The sequence below is a fragment of the Canis lupus genome, chromosome 10 (genome assembly GCF_003254725.2).
Source record: "Canis lupus dingo isolate Sandy chromosome 10, ASM325472v2, whole genome shotgun sequence".
In the NCBI taxonomy this organism is placed as follows: Eukaryota; Metazoa; Chordata; class Mammalia; order Carnivora; family Canidae; genus Canis; species Canis lupus.
Genome location: NC_064252.1, coordinates 17434271 through 17448701, shown reverse-complemented (window position 1 = coordinate 17448701; position 14431 = coordinate 17434271). Strand labels below are relative to the sequence as shown.

Sequence of the window (14431 nt, the reverse complement as noted above, 5' to 3'; positions counted from 1 at the left end):
AGCTCTGGCAGCGGAGGGGCCCCTAGTTCCCAAACAAAGGTACCCAAATGCCAGGAGAGAATTACAGAGATTTATCTTTATTAGTATCTTTATTAGCAAGAAAAAGAAAACCAGAATTTCTACCACCACCACCACCCCCCGCCCCCGTGCTAAACCCCACTTCCACTGCCTGGGCCCTCAGGGAGCAGCATCTGCCTGGGGAGGGCCTGCTGCCGGAGGTGTCCTTGGAGCCTGGGCACCCGTGCATGGCCACCCCTGTGCCTCGAGCCAACCATGGGCCCCCTCCTCCACAGTGCAGGGATGACAGGGCAGCTGGCCTGTCTCCAGCCCTCAGCTGTCAGCCTTGGGACCTTGGAAAAGATCAGCGATGTCCAGCAGAGCTTGGCGGATGTGGTTTCCAAAGCGCTGGGCGTTCTGCGGGAGCCAAGAGCTCAGACCAACCCTGGCAGGGAGCCCCTGTCTCTCTGTCCCTGCAACCCAGGGCTCGTCCCCAGCCCACAGGGCTCTGGGGGGCACCTCCTCCTCCGCCTGAGCAGGGGCAGGAGAGACTCACCGTCTCTGAGCTTGAGAACTTGCTGGAGATGTGGAAGAAGATGGTGTTCTCGCCCGCGATCATGTAGGAAACCCCGTAGCCATCGTCTGCCACCTGAGAACAGCACAGATGGTAGAGAAGGAAACGAGCCTTGCAGGGCTTGCTGTCCCCAGATTCCCGGGAAGGGGTTCATTCCTGAGGTCAGGGGCACTGCTGGGAGGAGCTCTGCCCCTGCAGCTACAGGTGCTACCGGGATCCAGGGCAGTGTTTGTCCCAGGAGGCCTGAGATCGCTGCCTCTCCCCGAGTGTCTCCAGCCCTGGCGTACGGTGGGGGACCCGGGCTCTGCACCGTGAGGGCAGCGACCAGTCCTGGGCCCGGTCGGTTGTGCTGCCGCGGGGTGTCGTGTAGGCGGCTGCAGCCTGTGCCCGGGTAATAGCTGCCCACTGTCCTTGCCTGACTTCAGGGCCCTCCTCCCCCTGAGATGCTGGGGCCCAGTCCTGCTCCCCTGTGCCCTTCCAAGAGCACTTACAGGGCCAAAGCCACCACCGGCGCCCAGGTGTTTGGGGTACTTGTCTGGGTCGAACATGCGGATCTGGAATTGAGCAATCTGGCTGGTGGAGAGGCGCCAGGGCTCCGAGAGCACCTGCAACAGAGAGGCCACCGCAGACACACCTGTGTGAACTGCCTTGCGCTTGGCACGTCCCTGTCAGCAGGTGGTGCCTGCACAACAGCCTGAGCGGGTGCGCAGACTCCCCGTCTGTTCTCAGGGTGACGCAGCTGCGTAGAACCCCCAAGGCCCCTGTGACCTGACGGTCCCCTCGGCCCGTCCTACCAGCCTGTCTCTCCCTGGGCTCTGCTCCCTCCCCTGGGGCTGCTGTGCCCCTGCCCCAGTGTGTGGACACTGGAGGACCCCTTCACCCCAACCCTCTGCCTCCCCTCTCTGCCTCCGAGTGCTGTCAGCACCCGACAGCCACGTGTCTGTCTGTCCACGCTCATGAGAACGGCAGCTCCACAAGGGGAGACTGCTGCTCAGAACCAGGCCCCCAGGCCTGGACGGGCCACGGGGAGGGCAGCTGCAGGGCAGGGGACAGGGGACACCGCCACCAACCATGCTGACCTCAGCCAGGAAAGGGGAGCTGACCCCCAGGTACTTGGAGACCACGTAGAGGCAGAAGAGGTGCCTGTCTATGCCAGCCCCTGTCATCGCCAGGCGGTACATATTCTGGTGTTTCTTGGAAGCCTTCCGGAAGAGGTCTCGGAGGTCAGCTTTCTGGGGGGCAGAGGTGAGGCGGTGAGGGGTGGGGCGGTGAGGAGTGGCCTGGCCCCTAAGTGGCTGGCGGCGGAGCCGGGCGCTCACCATGCGGGACCCCTCTGCCATGGCCTGCACGAAGGCTGTGGACTCGCTGGTGCAGGAGCGCACGGTCTCGGTCCGTCCCTCCCGGAACATCCTGGTCATGGAGGCCTCGTAGGTGAGACAGAACTTGCCCCTGTCCTGGGGGGTGCAGGGGGTGAGTGCGGCCGCTGAGGCTGCACCCCCTGCCCCCGCGGCCCGGCCCCTACCCGGAAGTGGGCGAGTTGCAGGGCAATCTGCACGAAGGCGTCCGGGCTAGTGCGACACTTCTTGATGAGGCCTTTGCCGAACGGCAGGAACTGGAAGCAGTACAGCTCCACGTCGTCGGCTAGTGCCGTGGCCACCTGGCAGGAGCTCTCGATGACCGCTCGGCACTGCCAGCAGAGGGAGAGGTCAGCTGGGGGCAGAGCTCGGCACGCGGGGCTGCAGGGTCAGGGGGAGGCCTGGAGGGGACGACACATCCACAAACACGGGAGACCCCCTGAGGGGCCTGGGCCGGGAGGCCGGCAGATGCTCCATGGGCCAGGGTCACGCCCAGGTCGCTCACTGGCCACCAGAGGGTCCCAGGACCTCCCTGGACTCTGACAAGCTCTGTCCCTTCCCCCTGAGAGTGCCCCCCATCCCTGTCCCTTCTTGGCCACACACCTGCTCAGGGATGTCCCACTGCAGCCGCTGGGGAGCGGCCAGCGCGGGGTTAGCTTTGCCCTGGCAGTGCCCAGTCTCCGTGTAGCCGAGGTGAAAGGTCTCAGTACCCAGGACAAACTGCAGGGAGAAGGGGAGGCTGAGGAGCCAGCCTCGTGCCCCACACCCAGCCGGCCCCACAGGACCCCTCCCTGGCCCATCACCTCCCAGAGGTGCCCTATGATGGGGGCGTCTGCCCACGCGTGTTCTGTGTTGAGGCCCAGCTGGCCGTTCTTGAAGGCGATGACCGTGAAAGACTTGTCGAACCACCTGCAGGAGGGGAGGCGGGAGATGCAGGCGGGCGCGGAATGGGGAGGCCGGTGGAGGGCCACGGCCAGGGTGTCACACCTGTTGTAGCAGTTGCCGTGCAGCAGGGCCTTGCCGTACAGGCTGAGGCTGGCCTCATCCTCGGGGTCGTAGTGGTGAGACTCCTCGTCCAGGGCCACAAAGAAGGCAGCTCGCTCGATGGCATCCAGAGCAGCCTTGTTCTTGCCGGAGCTGAAGAAGGCCTGGCGCGCCTGTGCCCACTCCAGTCTGGGGCACAAGGGCAGGGAGGGCAGTGGGGTCCCTGTGGGCGGTGGAGGACCCCCCCCCCCCACCCCGGACCTGGCAGGACCGTCCGGGAGGAATCCCTGCCCCACTTGCTCCACCTCCACCCAGTCAGACGTGGCTAGACGCCGCCATGGCCACCAGTGCCCCCGGCTACAGAGGGTCCTACCCCAGACAGGGGGCGCCCTGCCGGTGGGCATGCCCCTTGCCAGGCCACTGGGCCCAGGTTCTGGGTGCCCTGCGCGTGGGCCCTTGTCCCCGTGGGGTGCTGGTACCTTCCCCCGGCCGTGAGCGCTGCTAGCTTCTCCTCCCCGGGCTGGGGCGGGGACGGGTCGTCCAGGATCCTCTGGAACTGCAGCTCCAGGTCGCAGGGCTTGAGCAGCTGGGAGCCCTCATACAGCCACAGCTTGAAGAAGCGGCCCTTGTGGTAGACAGCCACGTGCCTGCTGTCCGACAGGTGCTGCAGCAGGTCTGGGGCAGAAGCCGGCAGGGGGCAGGGGCTGAGGCCTGGGCCGGGCGCACCTCCCTGCTCCCGCACCACCCTGTGCTGCAGGCCTCCACCTGGACTTCCCCTGTGCGGGGCTGTGGCGGTGCCGCCATCGAGCCAGGCCCTGTGCCGGGCTCCCGTACCTCTTGTGCAATGCCAACAGTCCTAGGAAACACTTCACAGAAGAGGAAGCTGAAGCTCTAGGAAATTACACACACTGTCCCAGTGTCGGGAGCTGGACCCGCAGCACACAGCCCCTCCTGCTCTGCAGCTCCACCCCTCCTGCTCTCCTTACCCAGGCCACCTGCCTGGCTCGCAGGGTCCCAGCACTGGCATCAGGCCTGCGGACACGTGGTGTCTGGGACGGCTCACAAACCAAGCATTTGTCACAGTTACTTGACCCTGAGATACCTGGGACATTTGGTGATGACGAGCAGATTGGAGGGCACCTAGCATGCAGGCCCCGAGCTGGGAGGGTGGGGGGACTCGGTCCTGACGGCCCCAGCACAGCACGAGCACGAGCACGGACACCTGGCTGTGGCCCAGTACCTGTCTCCTTGCCCGGGATCCGGGTCGTGTTGAACATCCTCTCCATCTGGTAGGAACACATGGGCACAATGCCCAGGGCCATCACCTGGGGGGAGGCCAGCGCAGCTCAGATGCGGCCGTCTCTCCTGGCTGCGCCGCCCGCCTCACACAACTCACAGGCTTGATCTCCTCGCGGTCCAGTTTACGGCGGTACATGATCATAGCGTGCACGACGTTGCCCAGGCGGGCTGCCTGGATGTTTGTATTCTTGATGAGCACGAAGTCCTGCGGAGACAGAGCAGAGCCTCAGGTGCCGTGCCATGATCTCTCTGGGCTGCTATTGCCTGGGTCTCCCTGCCTGAGGCCCCGGGGCTCCTGACTCCCTTCCCCAGGCCACCCTGCACCTGTGTTCAGCATGCGCTGCCACAGATGGACCTGTGACCCAGCACATCGCCCCTCAGCTCAGCTGGAATCTTTTGAGCTTTTTCATGACCTACTTTGTTCATGTTTTATTTTGCATTGAGAAATAGTTTAAAACCTATTGCAGGCAAGTTGTATGTACGTCGTGGGGCGGGGGGGGGCAGCTTTGTGGGGGAGGGGACATGGGCACGTGACTCGGAACAGCTCTGGACAGCGGGAGACCGCGGGAAAGGAGAGGCACGCTATGGAGCCCCGTGGCTGGGCTGTGGGGACACCTGGCTGACTGGGCACCTCAGGTGCTGGGAGCCGGAGAAGAGCTGGTCGCGGGGCAAGGGGCTGAGCTCTGAGAGAAGCAGCTCTGGGTTCACATAGTGACACAAAGGGAAGGCACGAAAGGAGAAGCTCCCTGGTGGTGGTGTCAGGATGGTTGGGAACCTGCGGCTGGGATGCCAGCAACAGAGCCATGGCGGGAAGGGCCAGTTCCTGGGCTGGGCCAGGCAGTGAGCCCGGGGGACTCGGAGAGTGACAGTGTCAGGCTGTGGGTCCTCAGGAGCCCGGCTGCCCTGACTGTTCTTCCAGGATCTCCCCCAACCTCCCCGCCCCCCCGGGCCCGCTCGCACCATGACATAGTAGTTGCTGTTCACCACGAGAGGCGCCCTGCTGCGCAGGTACACATACTCTTCCCACCAGTCACTCACCTGCGGAAGGAAGGGAGGGGTCAGAGGCAGGGGACCCCCCCACACACACATAGGAGGGTGAGGTAAGCCCAAGAGGGGACTCACATAGTTGGTTGCCCACCATGACTTGAGGACCAGGTACTTCTGCAGCCGGGGGGCGGTCTTGTCCTGGAATTCCTTGGCCAGGACCTCCATTCGGTAGTATTCCTCATCATCCAGCAAGGGCCGCACAGACTCCAAGTACTGTCCAGCCAAGTCATTGTCAGCGTGGGGGCCAAACAGCAATGACCGCCTCTGTCCTGCCCCCCTGCCAACCCGGCCCCATGGCTCTCAACCCCGCTCTTTGCAGGGGATGGTCCCTGATGTTTGGAGAAGTCCTTGCAGTCCAGCTTAGCCTGCCCCACTGGGATGTCTGACCCGAACCCTCACCCGCTGAACTGTGGCCGGCACGCTGGGCACAGGAAGCTTGGGCAGGGATGTCTGGAAGCTGTAGAGCATGGGCCTCCGGCTGGACAGCAGGCGGACACAGATCTGGGCACACAGAATGTTTCTGGTGAGAACCAGGGGAAATAACAGAAACAGCCACATTTGAGGAGCTGGGCCCCCAACCCTCAGAACCAGGACAAACCCACGCACCAGGTGCCAGTGCCCCACCTGCCTCTCCCAGCTTACAACCCCAAATGAGGTCCCCAGAGTCTCAAACCAGATGCCTGAACCCCTCCACCGGCTCCTGCTCACAGCCCAGACTTTGGTGAAGTGGCTGGTCTGGCCGTGCATCTCGAACATCCAACCGTGGTAGGAAAGAAGCAGTTTCAGGGTTTGGCGGAAGAAGAAGATGCCCATCATCCAGACCCCAGTGGAGAAAATGGCCATGCTGAGAAGTGCCCGGGTCTGTGGGGTCCGGTAGGGGCCACATCTGCCGGGGAAGGGAGAGGGCTGCAGGGGGTCCACTTGAGGTCAGGCTGGGGGGCGGGGGGAGTCTGACTCTGCACTTCTGACCGTGGTGGATCGCGTCGGGGGAGGCGTTGATGAAGAGCACTCCTGGGCACCCTCATGTCCGAGGGCCTTACATTCAAACTTAGAAAGTAGGACTCAGATGATAGTGGCCCCCCGGGAGGGCTGCCCCTAGGACCTCCAGGGGCTACTACTGGTTTGTGCCCTGCTCAGGAGCCTGCCCCGCCCTCCCCGGGAGCCCTGCTTCTCACCCCTCAGGGAGGCATCTCTGGATGCAGCACACCAGCCCCATGGAGATGTCCACCTTGCAGTAGGAAGAGCCCACCGTCGCCATGACAATGACCAGCCAGCTGGTGGGGCTGCCAGGGTACACGCCCCTGAGGATGCCATTCTGCGGGGCAGACACAGGCAGCTTGCAGCGAGAAAGGCCGTGGGGAGGAGGCAGCTGAGCTCCGGGTCTTGCGGGGCCTCCTCCCTTCCTCACCTGCTGTGCTCTTCCTCCTCCACGCTCCCCTACCTGCAGCACCTCTTACTCACCAGGGGGCTGCTATTCCTTGCGCCCTGTCTGCCCTGCACACCTGAGCACCCCTGGGGCTTCTGCACTGCTGGAGCCTATCACCCAGCATGACGGCCAGCCTCCAGCCTCGGTGGGCGGGGGGGGGGGGGCCAGCCGCCGACATCTGGCCTCGCCTCCGGGGAGACTGTTCGCACCTGCCAGAACCACCTGCGCCCACCTTGATGCGAATCAGGCGTTTCTTCCAGGAGTTGATCCCGGACAGGTAGATGTGCTTCAGGGCCTCCCGACTGAGCCGGAAGTCCACCCCGTCTGGGGTCACGGTGAACTGGAAGGCCACGGCCTGGTGCGCTTCCGCCATCCTGGAGGTTGGCCCTCACCTGGAGGGGTGTGCGGGCGGGCTGAGGCCGGCCCCGCCCCCGCGCCCCCCGGTGGGGGGGGCGCCCCCGGTGCCCCCACCCCCGCACCCCCGGTGCCCCCGCCCGCCCCGCCCCCGCTCGGGGCCCCGCCCCCTGCCCAACGGCTGCTGGACCCTCGCGCCGCGATCGGATCCGGGGGCCCCGCTGGAGGGGCAGGGGGGCAGGGGGAGCAGGGGCCGGGAGCCCTGGAGCCGCGGCGAGGTGGGGGCCCTGACCGCGCGAGGGGCCCCGTGCCACTCACGGCTGGGGTTCGCTTCCGTCCGCGCGGGGGGCCAGTCGGTCTGGCCCGTGTCCCCACGTCCTTCAGGCCTGGCCGCCCCGCCCCTGCCGGGAACCTGACACCCACTCCCAAATTTGGGTCGAGCAAACAGATGTGGGGCGGCGACCAGAATCCCCTCCTCTGTGTGGTGGGAACCGGGGTGGGGGCGGGCTCTGCACGCTGGCGTGGCTCGGAGGTCCGAGAACCTGGGGCGGGGGGGCGCCCGGGGCTCACGTGAGGATGGGAGCATTAGAGCTAAAAATAGCTGAATGTAGGGAAAAGGTCGCCAGGGCGTCAGCTGTGCGCCTGCGAGCAGGGTAGCCCCCCCCCCCCCCCCCCCCCCGCCCCCCACCAGGTCCTTCCAGTATGGGTCGGGGAGCTGCAGCCAGGGGGCCTGTGACCCGGGTCAGCCCCGGCACCCAGCTGCCTGCTTTCCAGAAGGGGACAGTGAGGCTCAGCTCAGGGGGCAGGTCAGGCTGCGCGTTCCCCGGGGTGGGCAGAGCCAGAGCCAGGACCAGGTGTGAGGGAAGCAGCTTGTTTATTCTGAGGGTGCACAGCCCGGGATTGTCCCACCACGACCCTCAACCCCAGGCTCACTCCAGGGCTCAGCCCAGTCCGCAGGGTGCCCTGCTCTGCGCCCCTCCCTCCAAGGTCCTGCCCTGGAGGCTCCAGGAGCCATCTGAGGAGTTGGGGGCCGGAGAGTCAGGATGAGGGGTGGAAGCTGCTCAGCTGTCCTTTCTGCTGGAAGTAGAACTGGAACCGAGACTGGGCATACTCCTAGGGAAAAAGACCTGTGAGAGGGCCTGGGCCGGCCTCCCACGCCCGCCCGTGCCCCCCACCCCAGGGTGCCCAGACACCTGGACTGCCCACCTGCTGCTCCCTCATCTGCATTACTTACCAAGTAACCAAATTCTATGGTGGACATAGATGCCTGGAGGATAGACCAGAGACCCCAAAAGAAATGGGATGCCAGAGCGTATCTAAGGAGGGCAGGAAAAACAGGGGCTCACAGCACACTTGGGATCCCCTGGATCCCACCCCTGAGGCAGGTCAAGCCCCAAAGCTCAGACTCCTCCCCCACTGCCTTAACCCCACAGCGTCCGACCCCAGAGGTGGCCCACCTCCCTCTTCCTCAGCACCCTGCTCTAACCCCCTCCCACCCATCTTTCCTCACCGATTAGCCTCTACCAGCAAATCTTCTTCCAGTTTTCTCTGCTCCTCCTGGGAGATGGTGTCACCTTTCTTGCCTTCTGCCAGGTAATGGCGAATAAAATGGAGCTGAGGTGGACAGACGAGTCAGGAGATGGGGAGAGAGTGCGGAGCACGTCCCCGTGAACACCCTTTCTCGCTGTTCTGTCCAGACCTCACCTTCCTCCTCCCTTGGGAGGCCAGGTCCTGCTCCCCAGCCTCCAGTCCACATACCTGCTGCCCCCGGGTGGGGTAGTCTGCGGGCTGCGCTTTGTAGAAAGGCCACTCCTCGTGAGTATAATCATAAACCCACTCACAGAAATGGTTCCCAATGTCAAAGCCCCTGGGGGAATAAGGTAGACGTTCAGTCCCCAAATACCCTGGGCAGCCGGGACGCAGAGAGGAAGGCCTAGTCTGTCTGCCAGGCTGCTGCGGGAACAGACCCATGGATGCCATCCTACTCTCACCTGTAGTTGTAACTACTGTACTCGAAGTCAACCAGCATGAGTCTGTCGGTGTTTTCTGGCTCTGAGAGCAACAAGATGTTCCCTGGGAGAATGGGTGGAGGTGCAGTCACTTCAGGGCCCTCTGCCCCCCTCATCTTAGGAGACACCGATGCTTTGTCCTACCTTCCTGGACGTCATTGTGGCAGAAGACCACTGGGGATGGGGTGGAGTCGAGCAATTTCCTGCGGGGCAACAGGGGCAAGGGTCCTGAGCAGCAGTGACTAGAGGAGGGTCAGTCCCCCTTGTGGGTCAGGGCCTGAGCCCACCCTCGGTAAATCCTGGGGAAGGACCCGGTTAGGTGCCGGGTGCTGCTGCCCCTCACCTGAGGTTGCCCATCTCATCCTTCAGGCTGTACATCTCCAGTAGGTTCATCTGGGGGAGGTCAGTGGGGGGCAGGTCCTGGATCTGCTTCAGGTACCTGAAGCCCGGAGAGGAAGATACACTGCCTCCGTCCCTCCCTACCGCCTCCCTGTCTACGCCCGGCCGTTTTTCTGTCTCTGTTCACTTGTCTGCCTTACTCGGAAGCCCGTTCTGTGGGAGACCATGCTAGGCACCGGGACACCTGATCCACTCAGCTGGAGGCCTGGGCAGTCATGGGCACGTTCAGCTACAGGCCAGCGTAATAACTGCCAGCATCAGGGTTCAGAACAGGTGTGCAGGAGCCCCAAGGCGACTCCTGACTCACCGTTCCATGGTCCCAAACAGCCAGTGGGGCTCCTTAGTGAACGGCATCTCCATGCCATGGAACCGGGCCATCTTCGTGGCGATTTCTGCGGACAGCACCGGCTCTCGAAGCTCACAGGTTTTCAGTGGCCGGCTCTGCACCCAGGAGCCTATCAGGGTGGTGAGGGGGCTGGGGCAGGAGGGGGAAGGGGTGGGGAATGGAAGTGGGAGGGAAGTCAGGGTCTTGGGTAAAGGCCCTACCTGGGGTTAGGGACATGAGGACAGGCACTGGAAAGGGGACGGGGCTGGGGGCAGAAGGTGCCTCGGGGAGGTCGGGGCCGGGTTCGTACTGGGATGTACTGTTCCAGCCGGCCCTCTGGAAAGACTCCATAGAGCTGGGGCCCCAGCGACCGCTCTGCCAGGATGGCGAACATCACACTTTCGAGGACCAAGGAATCCACGCCCTGAAGGAAGATGGACAACCCGGGGGACAGGGTCACAAACACAGGAGGCTCTGCTCCCCACCCCCTCCTGGCACTTCTTGCTCTATTGCCTGGAGACTCCAGAACCAGGCTCCAGTAGGAGAATCTACAAATTACTTGGGCCCTGGGCCTCGGTGAAAACATCACCTGCCCGACAGCTCTCATGTGCAGGACCCCCTTGCCTGCAGGATGCCCTCACCTGCCTGCAGGACGCCCTCACCTGCCTGCAGGACGGCCCTCACCTGCAGGACGCCCTCACCTGCAGGACACCCCTCGCCTGCAGGACACCCCTCGCCTGCAGGACAGCCCTCACCTGCAGGACTGTCCTCACCTGCAGGACACCCCTTGCCTGCAGGATGGCCTCACCTGCAGGACACCCCTCACCTGCAGGACGCCCCTCGCCTGCAGGATGGCCTCACCTGCAGGACGCCCCTCACCTGCAGGATGGCCCTCACCTGCAGGACGCCCTCACCTGCAAGGACACCCCTCGCCTGCAGGATGCCCTCACCTGCAAAGACGGCCCTCACCTGCAGGACGCCCTCACCTGCAGGACACCCCTTACCTGCAGGACGCCCTCACCTGCAGGACACCCCTCGCCTGCAGGACGCCCTCACCTGCAAGGACACCCCTCGCCTGCAGGATGCCCTCACCTGCAAGGACACCCCTCACCTGCAGGACGCCCTCACCTGCAGGACACCCCTTGCCTGCAGGAGGGCCCTCACCTGCAGGACGGCCCTCACCTGTAGGACGCCCTCACCTGCAAGGACACCCCTCACCTGCAGGATGCCCTCACCTGCAAGGACACCCCTCGTCTGCGGGACACCCTCACCTGCAGGACACCCCTCGCCAGCAGGACCCCCTCACCTGCAGGACGCCCTCACCTGCAGGATGGCCCCGTACAGCCGCAGCAGCACCTCCCGGGGCTCCTTGCCAACGCTCGGCAGGTGGTCCGGCAGCGAGCAGCGGAACAGCAGGTTACTGAGGCCCCCGCTGCAGACCCAGAGCAGGGCGCGCTCAGGCCGCGGCCGCTGCACCTGCCCCGCCGTCATCACCCCGCCCGCCCCCTCCCCACGTGCCCCGGGGCCGCGGAGACTCGGCGTCCCCAGGCCCGAGCTCGACCCCTGACCCCTGACCTCCCACCTCACAGGGTCCACCCTCAGCTCCTCCGGCCGCGCCCGGCGCCAGGCCCCGCCCAAGTACTCCCGGCAGCACTGGTAGGCGCGGCGCTCGGCGTCACGGGACAGCGACGAGCCGCGCCGCCGGTTCGGGGCCGCGTCCGGGCACTGAGACTGCCGCAAGCTGTCCTTGGCCAGCCGGTCGCCAACAGCCCCGCCTCCGGCCACAGCTGTCCCCTCGGCAGCCATGGCGCCCGCTGGACCAAGCCCAACGTCCAGCCGCGCGCAGCCCCCTTCGGGCGGACTCGGCTTCTTCCGGCTGCGCTCGGGCCCGCTTCCGGCCGGCCTGCGCCTCTCCGGTCGCACTCGGGTCTCTCCGGCTCTCTTCGGCCCTCGGCGGCGCCGCTCGGCTCTCTCCGTGACCCGCGGCGGGGGGGCCCTTCCCGAAGGCCGAATTGGGCGCGTCTCCGCCGTATCCCGCCCCTGTTCGGGGCGAAGGCCAATGAGCTCTCTCGGTGGGCGGGGCCGCTCTGATGACAGGCAGCTGGGAGGGTCCACGTGGACCAACCGGAGGCGCGCTGCCTCGGGGCGGGGTCACGTGGGCGGGTGGTGCTCCCGGCCGGGTGACCCAGGGAACCTCACTGGACAGGGCGCCCCAGCCCCGGGGCAGGCGACGAGGAAGAGAGCCGCTGAGTGAGTGTGGGGCACGTCCGGGGACTAGAGGATGTGGGGCACACTTGCTGAGTGGGTGGGTTTGGGCCCTTCGGGACAGTCGGTGCCTCCGAGCGCCTTAAGCCCCTCACCGCCTGAGGCTCGGAGGAAGCGCCTGGAGCCCTGCTGAGACTACGCCCCCCACGCCCACCCACTAGCCTCGTGGGCTCACCTTGGAGCACACACTTGGGGATGCACACGGGCCGCCTCCCCCAGGGCTCACCTTGGAGCACACACCTGGGGATGCACACGGGCCGCCTCCCCCAGGGCTCACCTTGGAGCACACACCTGGGGATGCACACCACCTTGCCCAGAGGTCTCACTTTGGAGCACATACCTGAGGCTGCAACCCCCACCCCCAGGGCTCACCTTGGAGCACACACCTGAGGCTGCACACCTGGCTCCTGGTCCAGTTTGGTGGTTTGAAGACCCACCACACGCAGCCCACCTGGATGGGGTCCCACCTTAAGTATGTACCTCCTGTGTTTCTGCTTTTGCCGGAGACAGGAATGGCAACCAGAATGACTGGAGCCACAGGGATTTGTGGTAGTGTTCTTGGGGTGACAGATGGGCAGCCGACTACAGTGTTGTTTGATTTGAATAACCAGAAAAAAAATGAAGAATTTGTGATTGGAAGGCAAATGTCAGTTGCTGCAGTGGAAAATCCTGCTCCCTTGCTCTAGATCTGAGCTGGTTCTGAGAGCCCACTGGTTGGAAAGGACGCTTGGTCTCTCAGAGAAGGATTGCCCCAATAATCACCATAAGGATATGAAAAAAAATTGTCCTCCAGTCCTTCCCCAGAGGGACCTGGAGCCACTTAAATTTACTTTGGGAAAGGGACTATCCAGACCTTTCATGGGCTTAGAAACGGCGTCTGAGACACTTGTAAGGTACCTGAAACCTCGTGAGCCCCTGATTATTTTTTTTTTTAAGATTTATTTATTTATTTATTTATTTATTTATTTATTTATTATGATAGACACACAGGGAGAGAGAGAGAGAGAGAGAGAGAGAGAGGCAGGCAGAGACACAGGCAGAGGGAGAAGTGGGCTCCATGCTGGGAGCCCGATGCAGGACTCAATCCTGGGACTCCAGGATCGTGCCCTGGGCCAAAGGCAGGCGCTAAACTGTTGAGCCACGCAGAGATCCCCGAGCCCCTGATTAGAGTAGTGACTGGAAGTCAGCTGAGAAGTGCATCTGGACCCAAGCCCTGTGGTTCTTTTTTTGGTCCTAGTGCATGCTTGATATGATTGTACCTCGCAGTGAGCAGATCCCGATCCCTGACCTGTGGAATAAGAATCATGGTAGGAAGAGCAAAGTGGAAGCCCCCCAAAACACTGCCATGCCTCCTATTCCTCCTATATCCAGAGGTGATGGTGCATTCCTAGTGGGATTACAGAGGCGCTGTCACTCTCAAAGACATAACCCCGTGGTCCCCATTACATCTTCAGTTTTCCTGAATGGCCCCTGCAAAATCCAGATGGATTCAGGTAGAGGGTGGCGAACCACCACAAACTCAGCCAAGTAGTATCTCCCATCACAATAGCTGCATCAGTTGAGATATTTTTTACTGGAACCAATCAAAGCGCTTCTAGCACCTGGTAGCAGTTACTGATCTGCTGAACATTCTTGCCAACTTCCAGTAGCAGAGAGTAAATCCCCAAAAGTTCACGTTTTTATGGGAAGAACAGCCAAACATATTCATTATCTCACTTCAAGATGGTTTTAACTTTCCTGCTCTCATAATTTAGTTAATTGAGCTCTTGATCATCCAGACATTCCACATAACACTGATGACATAAAAAAAAAAACAACAGGGATCCCTGGGTGGCGCAGCGGTTTGGCGCCTGCCTTTGGCCCAGGGTGCGATCCTGGAGACCCGGGATCGAATCCCACATCGGGCTCCCGGTGCATGGAGCCTGCTTCTCCCTCTGCCTGTGTCTCTGCCTCTCTCTCTCTCTCTCTGTGACTATCATGAATAAATAAATAAAATCTTTAAAAAAAAAAAAAAAAACAACAACAACAAACAAGCGTGGATGACATCATGCTAATTCGGCATGGTGAAGAAGGAAGTGACAAGTGTTCTGTCCTTGATAAGACCATGCAGGTCAGAGGATGAGAGAGAACCCTTCAGAAGTTGAGGAGCTTGTCATCAGTGAAGTTTTCAGGGTGCACTGTTGTAGGGCAAGCCAGGGAGTCACTTCTAGGATGACAATGAGTTGTTGCATCTTGCATCCTTATCACAAAGACGGGGTCATGGTCATGTTCCATACTTGGGAATACCATTCTGACCCATTTATTGAGTGTCGGGGAAGACTGCCGGTTTTGAGTGGCGCCCAAAGCAAAGGAGGCCTCTGTAGACCCATGCTGGAGGGTGGGTGGGTTCCCCTGCCA

The 14431-nt window shown here is 62.6% G+C and overlaps 2 protein-coding genes across 8 annotated transcripts; both read right to left on the bottom strand.

Annotated features, from left to right (window-relative positions):
• Positions 1 to 61: 61 nt before the first annotated feature.
• On the bottom strand, positions 62 to 7580 carry CPT1B (carnitine palmitoyltransferase 1B). Of its 7 annotated transcripts, none has more exons than XM_025455108.3 (19): positions 7355 to 7580; positions 6915 to 7074; positions 6432 to 6571; positions 5965 to 6142; positions 5656 to 5757; positions 5332 to 5469; positions 5170 to 5247; positions 4307 to 4414; positions 4151 to 4235; positions 3390 to 3585; positions 2914 to 3099; positions 2730 to 2835; positions 2530 to 2646; positions 2094 to 2258; positions 1891 to 2025; positions 1651 to 1803; positions 1063 to 1176; positions 554 to 646; positions 62 to 414 (listed from the first exon to the last, which is right to left on the bottom strand). In XM_025455108.3, the coding sequence occupies exons 2-19, from the start codon at positions 7053 to 7055 to the stop codon at positions 331 to 333; spliced, it is 2319 nt and encodes a 772-aa protein (XP_025310893.1). In that variant the 5' UTR covers positions 7056 to 7074; positions 7355 to 7580; the 3' UTR covers positions 62 to 330. The 7 variants fall into 7 exon arrangements, with proteins under 7 accessions (XP_025310893.1, XP_048971143.1, XP_048971144.1 ...); XM_049115186.1 differs by having other exon boundaries at positions 4013 to 4235; positions 5881 to 6142; positions 7355 to 7576; XM_049115187.1 differs by having other exon boundaries at positions 4013 to 4235; positions 5899 to 6142; positions 7355 to 7576.
• A 313-nt stretch (positions 7581 to 7893) lies between these two features.
• On the bottom strand, positions 7894 to 11575 carry CHKB (choline kinase beta). The gene is made up of 11 exons (XM_025455149.3): positions 11352 to 11575; positions 11093 to 11201; positions 10080 to 10193; positions 9752 to 9885; positions 9389 to 9484; positions 9190 to 9248; positions 9028 to 9109; positions 8795 to 8903; positions 8547 to 8650; positions 8271 to 8352; positions 7894 to 8149 (listed from the first exon to the last, which is right to left on the bottom strand). The coding sequence occupies exons 1-11, from the start codon at positions 11573 to 11575 to the stop codon at positions 8075 to 8077; spliced, it is 1188 nt and encodes a 395-aa protein (XP_025310934.1). The 3' UTR covers positions 7894 to 8074.
• Between the last annotated feature and the right edge of the window lie 2856 nt (positions 11576 to 14431).